The sequence below is a fragment of the Stenella coeruleoalba genome (assembly GCF_951394435.1).
Source record: "Stenella coeruleoalba genome assembly, chromosome: 13".
NCBI lineage: Eukaryota > Metazoa > Chordata > Mammalia > Artiodactyla > Delphinidae > Stenella > Stenella coeruleoalba.
This window is the reverse complement of record NC_137159.1, coordinates 77,108,995-77,122,481: the sequence shown is the minus strand read 5'-3', so window position 1 is coordinate 77,122,481 and position 13,487 is coordinate 77,108,995. Positions and strand designations below refer to the sequence as shown.

At 33.4% G+C, this 13,487-nt stretch overlaps 1 protein-coding gene across 3 annotated transcripts in view; it reads right to left on the bottom strand.

The window, feature by feature from the left end:
• SMC6 (structural maintenance of chromosomes 6) overlaps positions 1–13,487 on the bottom strand; it is a 76,566-nt gene that overhangs the window by 21,460 nt on the left and 41,619 nt on the right. For all 3 annotated transcript variants that reach the window (XR_013831106.1, XR_013831107.1, XM_079941167.1), the window contains 4 exons: positions 9,973–10,133; positions 6,436–6,571; positions 5,130–5,210; positions 3,850–4,020 (listed from right to left, as the gene is read on the bottom strand). Coding sequence is in view for 1 of the 3 variants with exons in the window: in XM_079941167.1 (XP_079797293.1) it covers positions 3,850–4,020; positions 5,130–5,210; positions 6,436–6,571; positions 9,973–10,133 (549 nt within the window). In the remaining 2 variants the exon portion in view is untranslated. The remainder of the gene's footprint in view (positions 1–3,849; positions 4,021–5,129; positions 5,211–6,435; positions 6,572–9,972; positions 10,134–13,487) is intronic.

Sequence of the window (13,487 nt, the reverse complement as noted above, 5' to 3'; positions counted from 1 at the left end):
AAAGTGCTATATTTAAAATAATATAGATGAAAGAGAAGATCAAGAGCTCTGGAAAAATCCATCACTCAACTCTTCTAATTACTCAAAATACAGCTCTAATCACCGTAAAGATGCCAACGCTGAAGACACATGAGAAAGGTTAAAAAAATTAATTCATGAAATGTAAATGGAAACAAAGCAGTATTTCTAAATGTTAAATATATCACTTTGTACCTGTGATTTTGTGTTCATGTATAATTAAATTAGTAGACCTAATGTCAAGTACACATTTTGATTATTTTGCCTAATAATTTCATATATGAATGGCGACTAAAATACATTTTCCTTTGTTACTGGATTTTTCCCTTCTTATGGGCATCTGCCTTCTATTTGAGTACATGCAGTAAACAAATGTCTTTAAAGGAGGCATAGCCTGGTGAAAAGATTTTATTTAGAAGATTATATATATATATATATATATATATATATATATATATATATATATATATATATACACACACATAGCCACCAATTGTGGCAGCTTTCTCAAATACTGATATACAGATTGACTTCTTTATCATCAATTTGGATGTTTTAAAAAATATACAGATTTCCAAACTCCACCTTTGGAGATTCTGTTTTCGTAGGTTGAGAATCCCTGAATCTCAATTTTTAAAATGGCTCTTGATTTAATAACCACCAAATTAAATTTTAGTCGGTCTGTTTTTTGAGCCTAGTACTGGACATACATGCTGTGATGATCATGTTCACCCTCAAGAATCACGGTTATAAGGAAAAAGAAACGAACGCAAACCAAAACAACAGCATCAAGGAAGACAGAATATTTGGAGATATCCCAAAAAGAAAAAGAACATGTGAAGTATCTAAAAATTGCAAGTATTTACCTCATATAAAAGAATAGATTTAGGCTATTTGCTGACATAAGAATACAATTTACTGCATCTTGCTCGTACTGCTAAAAATAACTATCACTCAAGGTAGACACTTAATAATATACAGCTTTTATAGCAGAGTTCTATTAAAAATAAAAACATTGTTATATGGAGTACGGAGATACTCTGTTCCTTTACTTTGAGGAGAATAAAAGAAAATGGGTGCAATGTATATAGTAGGAGATACTACAGTTAGAAATGGCAATACCTCATGAAACAGAATGGTTAAACACTAATTTTTCTAATCATTTTTGGTAGAAACTTTCAAAATAAATATGTCCACGTTTGCTTTAGGGAACCAAATCAGCTTTCTAGAGCCAAAGGGGTCAATTATATCAGGGCAGATTTGTGCTGCTTAATCTTTTCTCCTAGCAACTTTAGAAAGGGAAAGACTTGACTTATAAAATAGGATGAAAAGAATTTAATGTTCTTTTCTCCACGCTTATCATGGCTTTTGACTTGTCCTTATATATTTAATAAATTTGTATCATAGGTACCATCAAATTTAAAACTAAAAAGGAACCAAGAGAGTATTTCTTTTACTTTCATGTTGTTGATGGTGAAACAGAGACTTAGAGATATTAAAAACCAGTTAGTGACACTCATCCTGGTTTTGGGGTGAGGACTAGGTTGGATTAGATCTAAAATTAATCCTGATGTAGCCCTAAAAAGTTCAGCCTTTAAAAAGATAGGCTGAGATGCTAGAAGGGACAGAATCACTGAAAAATTTTATTCTCTTTGATGCCTAAATAACCAATTTTAGTTACCCGACAACACTGGATAAATTGCTACAGTATGTATTATAGCCACTTGCTTCATATAACTCTACATCAATTATGAGGTTTTAAAAAGCTATAGATCATTAGATCTTGGAATTTTCAAAAGCATGGTCAGCCTCAATCCAAATAAACACTTATGTCTCTATCAGAAACTGAGAGGCCCTCCTACTCCAAAATGCAGACCATCATTTTTGATGTAGGTCATGCTCCCTGTACAAAAAATTTAATTTGTGACTAAAGCATTAAGTTTGCAGTGTAAATCAAAATAAACTGTTCAAAGGGAGAAAAATACTGAAATCTTATGCGAAGATTTCAATGACTACATATTTGAACAGAGTATTCCACTCCTCACCACTCCTCTGACACAAAATGAACAAACATCCTGATAGCAAACAGATTACATTTAGAAGCTGCTAATATATCACAAAGACAGTTTCTGAGGAATTAAATTCTTTTGTTAGCCAAATATTCTTGGTCCTGTTGTTAGCTATTGGGATGGCTATTGGGATGTGATAGTGCAAAGGAAAACCCTCTTGGCTACTGGCTGACCGCATGCAGGTTTACTGAAGGACTCGTCTAGCTTTCACTTATTTGCAACCAAGGCAAAGAACTTAAGACCAAGAATTCTTACTGCCTTCTGCCCATATTTTCCACTCTTGAACTTATCTACACACTCCCAATTCCAGGAGTTGCATTAGCCTACACGTCCCTAAAAGAACAGAACACAGCTTATCCTTCATTTTTTGTTTTTAATTTTAAGCTATCTGGGACAATTCAGGTGCTAATTATTTCTTTTCCTATATTGTTTTAGCATACTTTATCATTTTGATTTTAAGTTTCCCTGCTCAATCCTTCACCCATTTAAAATTTTCTTTTATCTCATCTTTGTTTTAACTTCACTGCTCTAATTTCTGAGTTTTGAATTCTCTCTCTCCTATTCCTGACAATTTTCATACTTATTTTATTTCTTCTTATTCAATTTTCTTTTAAAAACTAATTTTGTCTTCTTTTTTATCTTGGACTTATTGTGTTTTTAATTCTAATTTCCTGTAGTAACTACTATTTGTCTTTTTCAATAGTATCCTTAATACTTTTTTCCTTCCTCAAACTTTATTATTAAAATTTTATATTCTTTTTAATCAGTAATTTATCAGTCTATTTTCCCACTTTTTATTCTTATCTCAAATAGAAAAAAGTAAACCACCTTGCATTACAATAGCAGGCAGGAATCACAGCTCTATGGAAAGCAGCTGTAGAGAGGCCACCGCAAACAGAGGAAAGTTGTTTCTGCTCGGGTCCTCCTCTGACTTCCTTTAATAAATTATGTTTTCTAAAATTGACAATGGAGACAATTACAGTAAAGTTCATATGCGTGCAAATTCTTTAAAATTTTTAAAATGTCTAAATACATTTTGATTCAAAGGGGTAATTTTCCTGCAAAAAAAGGGGGTTATATCGTCAATAAACCTTTCTCCTCTTAAAACATACTATTAATTCTTCTCAATGTCTTATAAATAAAATTTGAGGTTTCGAGAATAATTGAGTTATTCATAAAAATGAGAATGATAATAAGCTACTTGACAACAAAGCTATTAAACGTGGTGAAATTTACAGAATTTAATTGTTAAATAACTTTATTTCCCTAATTTGGTTCCAAAAGTATGTGCTTTAAAAAAAAAAAAAAAGGCCGATTGAATTCTAGCTGGAATATAATGCAGATATGTTAATAAATGGGAATTGGGTAGCATTTTATTTCAAGCTGGCTTTTATATCAACTAATTCTTCAACTATTGCGGAAAAGTGGGACAAGAGAACAGATAAGCACAGAAACAGTATGGACAGATAAGATGTCCTGCCTCTAGTTCTAAAAGAAGAAAAAAATCTCACAAAATAAAAAGGTAACAAAAGCTGTAACCTTCTGGGGGGTCAGAAATTTGGCAATTTATTCTCCTTAAAGGCGTGAGCAGAGTGTTTAATTCTACTTGATCTAATGACGAAAAGCTGGTTTACAGCCCGGTTTTATACAGTTACATTTACAGTTAGCCATAAATTCTGTTGAGGTAATATCTAGCCGGTATATAGTGTATATAAAACTGAAACATAAAAAATATATATAGTAGAGTAACAATAATACATACCTTAAGTGGATCTGCTAGCTCTGATAGCTGATTAATTTTCTGTTTAATTGCATCATACTTGTTTTCCGCTTCTATTTTCAGACTTTTAAAATGTTCCATATTCTCTTTTTGTTGTTCCATGTTTTTCTCAACCATTTTCATTTTGATTTTATTTTCTTGAGCTTCATCTTCCTGGCAACATTTACAGAGCATACAGAATTAATTAAAACACTTTTAAGTAATCAAATAGAAAAACAGTACAAACAATTCTAGAAGAGGAGAAACTATAGGCTACAAGTAAATCAGATTAAAGACAAATACAAAGAACAAATTATGATATTTTCATACTCTTAATGGTAAATTAGGAGGTAGAAGAAATAGGTTCAAAAATAGAAAAGGATTACATTTAGAAGACAAACTACATTGTGCTTGAGGTCATAATCAAAAGGGGTAACTTTTATTCTATCTACTCACTTTTTCTTTCAAAATATAATGTATATAAATATATATCTTATGCCAGACAATGTGTTAGATGCTGAGTAAACAAAAATAAACAAGACACAGCCCATACCTTTAAGAAATTTAGTCTATCAATAAAAGTAATGAAAGCAGAAAAACATTGAGTGGAAAACCAGATTACTAATAAAAAATGAAGACAAATTCTTATTAGAGTAAAGCTCCATTGGTGCAGGGACTTGAACTGTTTTGTTCACTGTTGTGTCCCTCAGCATTTAACATGATGCCTGGTAGAGAGGAGACAATTGGTAAAAACTGATTCATTTTAACAAGACTCTGCAATCTAACTAATTCACTACTTATGGTAACCCAGAGAGCTGAGCTGAATGTCATAAAAAGATGTCTAAGAGAAATTAAAATAGAGTAATAAATATGTGGTGAATTAAAACCATTAACTTGGAAAAAAGAAAATAATGCCAAGAGGCCAACTTCAACTGACTAAAAAATATCACTAATATTGATACTGATTAATTCTGAAAAAAACTGCTAGGTAGTTTGGTTTGAAAGGGCACTATTTACATAATAAACTCTGATAAAGTATTATTTCATGTATCAACAGAAGAAGACAAAACCAATTACAATGCATGCAAGTTACATATACAAAATATTAAGGAACTTGAAGGCCATACACCAGGTAGTTTCTACCTTATTTGTAAATGGATATAGCAATCATAAAAAGTAGCCTCAAAAAAGGATTTTTTTATAAAGCTGAGAGTAGATACTCTTAACTTAAATGACAGATTTCTCCTTTAACATTACATTTAAATTGAGGAAAAGAATCTTACCAAGGTTGCAATATCTACAGACTGGTGTTCTTCTATATTCTCAAGTTCCCGAATTTCAGAAATACTTCTTCTTATTGTCATCTTTTGAAAAACAGTATTTAGATTTTAGTAAATAGAAATAAATGAAAAATAAAAACCCTGGGCAAGGATGTATTAATCAACAAAGTTCTACTCTGCTTTATGTTACAGAAGGATTCCATAGTTAATGAAAGAGACATATTACTATTAAATGAACCAAAGAAAAGTATGTATAAAGTCTGCCTTGATCACCATTATTGCTAATCCACTCTCATGCAAAGCAGATATAAGTACTCCACCTTAGCATTTAAAATGATGACAGTGTTGAGTCCACAGAGAAAGTACTTTCCTGAAACATCCAGTCTCAAGTTATGGAAAGATTACTCCAGTGGTTCTTAAAGTCCAATCCCACTATCTCCTGGGTGTCTCTGAGACTCTTTCAGAGGGTCCATGAAGTCAACACTATTTTCATAAAAACACTAAGGCATTATTTATTTAAAAGCCTTTTTTTTTTATATTTATTTTATTTTATTTATTTTTGGCTGTGTTGGGTCTTTGTTGCTGCGCTCAGGCTTCTCATTGTGGTGGCTTCTCCTGTTGCAGAGCACGGGCTCTAGGTGCGCGGGCTTCAGTAGTTGTGGCACGTGGGGTCAGTAGCTGGGGTTCGCGGGCTCTAGAGCACAGGCTCAGTAGTTGTGGCGCACAGGCTTAGCTGCTCTCTGGCACATGGGATCTTCCCGGACCAGGGCTCAAACCCGTGTCCCCTGCATTGGCAGGAGGATTCTTAACCCCTGTGCCACGAGGGAAGCCTGGCATTACTTTTTTTTTTAAGACCAATTTTACTATGGATTTCTTACAGGTGTACAGGAGGTTTATAACTATGATGTGTAATATTGCAACAGACTGATTACAGAAGCTGATATGACAGTTCAGGTGAATTTTATTAAACCAGATGTTAGAGATTTTAAAAAATATAAAAAACGTCAATCTTTTTACTAAATCTTTTTGGTTTTGGAAAATAGTTATTTTTCATAAAAATGTTATTTATGCTAACACATAATGTACTTATTATTTTTAAATGAATTAATAAACATTCTTAAATTTTGCTTTAATTTTTAATAACATGAATACTGATAGATAAAACCCAAACAAGCAAAAGCTCTTTTAAGATTGTAAAGGGGCTTGAGGCCAAAATAGTTGAGAACTATTCGTCTAACTAAATGAATGTTAAGACCTTAAAAATAACTTGGAAATGATTAAGTTGAGAAAACAAATGATGTTTTTTTACCTTTAACTCTCTATAATGCAGTTGGCACCTTCTAAGAAGTTCTTCATTGTGTTTAATATCCTTTTCAAGGGCAGACAAATGTTGCTGAAGATTTGATATCTGGGCTTTCTTATTTTCAACCTCATTCTCCAAGTCACTTAATAGAGAAGAGAGGGTAAAAAAATACTTTAAATTTACTTCTGAATATTACAAATATTTAGATCTTTACAAAGAAAACCCTATTTTTAATAGCTTTTTTGCAAAACCTATGCAGTTAACCAGTTCTCTATTCCTACCACGTAATTCAAAACATGAAAATACAGAGATTTCAAAAAACATCTTCTAAACTGGAATTAAATTTTACTTACTTCATTAGTAAGTATTTATGATTTATCTGTGGTAGGCATTGTGCACAGTGATAGGCAGAGGTAGAAAAAAAATTAAGGCATAAAGGAATCAAACAAAAAGGCAAAACATCAGGAAATAAACCATAACATTGAAATGTGAACAGGACACTGCACTATATGTCCACAATACGACGGGAACCTAAGAGTAAGTCTGGGAGAAGTGACAACTGACTTGTGTTCTCTGAAGTTTTCACCAGATGGACCACCTAGAGAAGATGGAAGGCACACGAAGGCACAAAGAGGTGAAAAACAAATAAGACTGAAGGTCAGTAAAACTGAAGGTCAGCTCAACATTTCCTGTGGTGAATAAATGCTATGAATGTGTGGGGAGTGAAAGGGAAGGAGAGGAGGACAATGAAAAGAGGTGGAGGGAAAGGTCGGCAGATGCCAAAGCCATAAGGGGTCTCTATGCCAGCAGAGGCAACTGTCTTTCAGAAGTGATCTTTTCCTGTTTCACTGACTCTGTCTTCTAAAACTCTGTGCCTGGTGGAAGAGAACCACCTGTGCAATTAAGAACAACTCTTCTCTGATAAAGAGAGTACGCCAGATTTCACTAAGATGCACACTTTTCCACATTTTAACATCTCTGAATTCTGAAATCATCTTCCAGTCCATGGTTCAACTATCAATACTTTTCTTTTTTACTGGTATATAAAATAACAGAGCATCTTAAATTTGATGAACTATTAGAACCGTGCTACCTTGTGGAATTCTCAAAATTAAAAACAAAAATCAATGATGTTAGCTGAATGAATGATAAACAAATGAGAAAAAGAAAAAGAGGAGAATAAGTGTGGTATTTCTGGTAAAAATGGAGCCAGAGGCAAAAACTGTTTCAGAGCCATCTTTCATCAACAGGAACCTGCCAGTGCTGAGTTGATGAGGGTATAGAAAAGCCTACTTCATATATTCATAGTGTGGGAGGGGGTTAGGGAATCAATTGCTCTGTAGTCATTTGACAATTGCTATTAAATGATCAACTTATATAATAATAAAATAAAATTTAAATATTTTAATAAATATTAAGGCTCATTTAGTATTATTAAGTGTTAAAAATATTAGTAATTGTTTAATGTTATTAAATATTTAAAATCAGGTCATAAATTGTATGTTAATAAAACAATGAATTTTAAAATTTTTAAATTCACACATTCTTTGACTCAGCATTTTCACCATTTAGAATTTAATCTATGCACATACTTTCAGAAGTATGCCATGATACACATGTGCGTTCTCACTGCAGCACTGCTATAGTAGGAGAAAACTGCAGATAACACATATGTCCATCAACAGGAACTGGTCAGGTAGATTATGGAACAGCCATACCAAGGGGCAGCTCTAAGTGTCCTGATATGGAACAATCTCCAAGATATAATATTGAGACAAAAAGCAAGACACAGAAACCATATGTGTACTTATACACAGCACAAATGGATGAACCTTGAAAACATTATACCTAAGTGGGGGGCAAAGGACTTCACTTTTCATTGCATTCATTTCTGTACTGTTTGAATTTTCTCACCATATGCCTATATTACTTTTAATCATTTTTAAAATGTCAACAGGGACTGTGGAGAGATGGAATTATAAGCTACTTTTGTTTTCCAATTTATATTTTCTGTATTTAAAAAACACCAGTGAATTATTTTAAATTTCCAAATATCAGACAACTATCATACTGGTTCAGGTCAAAACAGATGACACAAATATCATTTAAGTATCATGATAACTTAGTACATTTTCAATCAATAAAGTTTATCAAGGTGAGAAACAATTTTTAAAAAACCAATGTTCACCTGGCTTTTAAAACAAAAGCTCTGTCCACTACACATTGATGCAAATATTTTAGCTAAAAATGAAGCCAATTATTAACTTCATAAGTAAGTCTTAAACCATTACTACTAAAATGCTAGAATCAGGGATCCTGATTTGCTGCTGATACACTTACTACCTTTTCCAAGAATGTCATACTTTTTTTAAAGATGTGGAACACAAATGCACAAGGCATTTTTTGTTGAAAGAAAAAGCATGAATTACACACAGTAACATTACCATGATATTGTTTATACATTTACATTCATGTTTGCTTGAGTACTATATAATTTAGTCTTACCCAGTTAAGAATTAGAGGGGCCTGATTTAAATGTCATGGCACAGCGGACAAAAATTTATCACTTTACAGGTCACTTTTATACAGGTACGTTCAGACATTGATGAATTTTCATCTATCCTATCACAAAGATTCAGTGTCAATTTAAAATGTGTGTTGAGTGCTGTAATAACAAGTTGCAGATCATTCAACAGTTTTCTGTTGCTAAAAAAGAAATTTTACTAAACTTCCCAATATCCACTATGGTTATTTTGCTTTATGCTGCTCTCATAATCATACAAAAATAACTAATATAATTTGAAAATCAGGTATCTATTTTAAAAAAACCTCATTTCCCCCTATCTATAAAAGCCATTTAGAATACTTTCACCTTTACTCAGTTTTCTTAGATAGTGCTTTTACCTAAGTTCTATGTTCTTCTGCTTGAGGTCTTCTAGGTCACTAATTCAGCTCCACCTTATCAATTCATCAACTGATAGTTCAGTTGGGAAAATCATGCTTTTTTCATACCAAAAATTCTTTTTGCACACGTTTGAATCTTATTAAGTACCTTTAGCTTTTTGTTTGGCTTTTCACTGCATCTCCTCTAGCAGCTCTATCTCCCTAAGCATTTGATCTAACGGTGCCGACTGATTTTTCTTCTAGAACAGTGTGACTCAAAGTACCAGGCAGAGACACAGCAAGGACCTTGAGCCAGAATGTATACCCAGCACACTTGTACTCTCGCTGAGAAAAATCAGCAAAACTAAACAATGGTATAGTGATGTAGCTGATTTACATTCTGAGTTAAGCTCCTTACCTCCTTGCAGACAGGTAATAATCAATGTGCAGACCAGCTCATCAAGCCCAGAATACTGTCATCAAAGTCATGATGGAAAATAACCATCAATCTAGAATTCTACATCCAGCTAAAGGATCTTTTAAGACCAACAGATCACTCACAATTCTTCACTGACATAACTACTAATAGAGTAATATGAAAAGAAATGAACCCCAAAGAACTAGTGGGAATAATACAGTAAAGCTACACTGGACACTAACCTTATTTCAGAATCCACATCTCTGCTGAGAAACTTAGGTCTTGTATATTCAGATGAATAATAACGCCCTGCAAAAACTTGATCACCATCAGCAGTAAAAGCTTCTCTACAATTCTTGGGTGGCTTTTGGGACTGCATTACTGCACGAGCTACAGAATTATTCTAAAAAAACAGAGGGGAAAATACATTTTAAAAATATGCCAAAGCATTTCTGTTGTACGTAATTTCAAAATATTACCTAAATTACCAAAAATTTTGGTAATAGGTGTTACCAAAAATACCTATTCAAGTATTTTTATTTAAACATTCAAATGAAATAATTCCATGAGAAAAATAAAATAATTTAAAAAACAACTTTCAAGATTCAAAGAATTAAACTATTAAGAGTCTTAAAAACATAAGAAATGATGTTTTATGACAAACTGATATTTTTTTTTGAATTTTATTTATTTTTTATACAGCAGGTTCTTATTAGTCATACATTTTATACATATCAGTGTATACATGTCAATCTCAATCTCTCAGTTCATCACACAACACCCCCACCCCCCGCCCCGCCACTCTCCCCACTTGGTGTCCATACCTTTGTTCTCTACATCTGTGTCTCTTATTTCTGCCCTGCAAACCGGTTCATCTGTACCATTTTTCTAGGTTCCACATATATGCATTAATATACGATATTTGTTTTTCTCTTTCTGACTTACTTCACTCTGTATGACAGTCTCTAGATCAATCCAAGTCTCTACAAATGACCCAATTTCATTCCTTTTTATGGCTGAGTAATATTCCATTGTATATATGTACCACATCTTCTTTATCCATTCGTCTGTCAATGCACATTTAGGTTGCTTCCATGACCTGGCTGGTGTAAATAGTGCTGCAATGAACAATGGAGGGCATGTGTCTTTTTGAATTATGGTTTTCTCTGGGTATATGCCCAGTAGTGGGATTGCTGGGTAATACAGTAATTCTATTTTTAGTTTTTCAAGGAACCTCCATACTGTTCTCCATAGTGGCTGTATCAATTTACATTCCCACCAAGCGTGCAAGAGGGTTCCCTTTTCTCCACACCCTCTCCAGCATTTGTTGTTTGTAGATCTTCTGATGATGCCTATTCTAACTGGTGTGAGGTGATACCCCATCATAGTTTTGCTTTGCATTTCTCTAATATTTAGTGATGTTGAGCAGCTTTTCATGTGTGTCTTGGCCATCTGTATGTCTTCTTTGGAGAAATGTCTATTTAGGTCTTCTCATTTTTTGATTGTTTTTTTTCTTTTTTAATATTGAGCTGCATGAGCTGTTTATGTATTTTGGAGATTAATCCTTTGCCCGTTGATTCATTTGCAAATATTATCTCCCATTCTGAGGGTTGTCTTTTCGTCTTGTTTGTAGTTTCCTTTGCTGTGCAAAAGCTTTTAAGTTTCATTAGGTCCCATTTGTTTATTTTTATTTCCATTACTCTAAGAGGTGGATAAAAAAATATCTTGCTGTGATTTATGTCGAAGAGTGTTCGTCCTATGTTTTCCTCTAAGAGTTTTAGAGTGTCCGGTCTTACATTTAGGTCTCTAAATCATTTTGAGTTTATTTTTGTGTATGGTGTTAGGGAGTGTTCTAATTTCATTCTTTTACATGTAGCTGTCCAGTTTTCCCAGCACCACTTATTGAAGAGACTGTCTTTTCTCCATTGTATATCCTTGCCTCCTTTGTCATAGATTAGTTGACCATAGGTGCATGAGTTTATCTCTGGGCTTTCTATCCTGTTCCATTGATCTATATTTCTGTTTTTGTACCAGTACCATATTGTCTTGAGGACTGTAGCTTTGTAGTATAGTCTGAAGTAAGGGAGTCTGATTCTTCCAGCTCCATTTCTTTTCCTCGAGATTGCTTTGGCTATTCGGAGTCTTTTGTGTCTCCATACAAATTTTAAGATTTTTTGTTCTAGTTCTGTAAAAAATGCCACTGTTAATTTGATAGGGATTGCACTGAATCTGTAGATTGCTTTGGATAGTATAGTCATTTTCACAATATTGATTCTTCCAATCCAAGAACATGGTATATCTCTCCATCTGCTTGTATCATCTTTGATTTCTTTCATCAGTGTCTTATAGTTTACTGAGTACAGGTCTTTTACCTCCTTAGGTAGGTTTATTCCTAGGTATTTGATTCTTTTTGTTGCAGTGGTGAATGGGATTGTTCCCTTAATTTCTGTTTCTGATCTTTCGTTGTTAGTGTATAGGAATACAAGATTTCTGTGCATTAATTTTGTATCCTGCAACTTTACCAAATCCATTGATTAGCTCTAGTAGTTTTCTGGTGGCATTTTTAGGATTCTCTATGTATAGTATCATGTCATCTGCAAACAGTGACAGTTTTACTTTTTATTTTCCACTGTGTATTACTTTTATTTCTTTTTCTTCTCTGATTGCTGTGGCTAGGACTTCCAAAACTATGTTGAATATAGTGGTGAGATGGACATCCTTGTCTTGTTCCTGATCTTAGAGGAAATGCTTTCAGTTTTTCACCACTGAGAATGATGTCTGCTGTGAGTATGTCTTATATGGCCTTTATTATGTTGAGGTGGGTTCCCTCTATGCCCACTTCCTGGAGAGTTTTTATCATAAATGGGTGTTGAATTTTGTAAAAAGCTTTTTCTGAATCTATTGAGATGATCAAATGGTTTTTATTCTTCAATTTGTTAATATGTTGTATCACATTGATTAATTTGAGTATATCGAAGAAGCCTTGCATCCCTGGGATAAATCCCACTTGATCATGGTGTATGATCCTTTTAACGTGTTGCTGGATTCTGTTTGCTAGTATTTTGTTGAGGATTTTTGCATCTATATTCATCAGTGATATTGGTCTTTAATTTTCTTTTTTTGTAGTATCTTTGTCTGGTTTTGGTATCAGAGTGATGGTGGCCTCATAGAATGGGTTTGGGAGTGTTCCTTCCTCTGCAATTTTTTGGAAGAGTTTGAGAAGGATGGGTGTTAGCTCTTCCCTAAATGTTTGATAGAATTCACCTGTGAAGTCATCTGGTCCTGGACTTTTGTTTGTTAGAAGATTTTTAATCACAGTTTCAAGTTCATTACTTGTGATTGGTCTGTTCATATTTTCTATTTCTTCCTGGTTCAGTCTTGGAAGGTTATACCTTTCTAAGAATTTGTCCATTTCTTCCAGGTTGTCCATTTTATTGGCATAGAGTTGCTTGTAGTAGTCTCTTAGGATGCTTTGTATTTCTGTGGTGTCTGTTGTAACTTCTCCTTTTTCAGTTCTACTTTTATTGATTGGAGTCGTCTCCCTCTTTTTCTTGATGAGTCTGGTTAATGGTTTATCAATTTTGTGTATCTTCTCAAAGAACCAGCTTTTAGTTTTATTGATCTTTGCTATTGTTTTCTTTGTTTCTATTTCATTTATTTCTGCTCTGATCTTTATGATTTCTTTCCTTCTACTAACTTTGGGTTTTGTTTGTTCTTCTTTCTCTAGTTCCTTTAGGTGTAAGGTTAGATTGTTTAT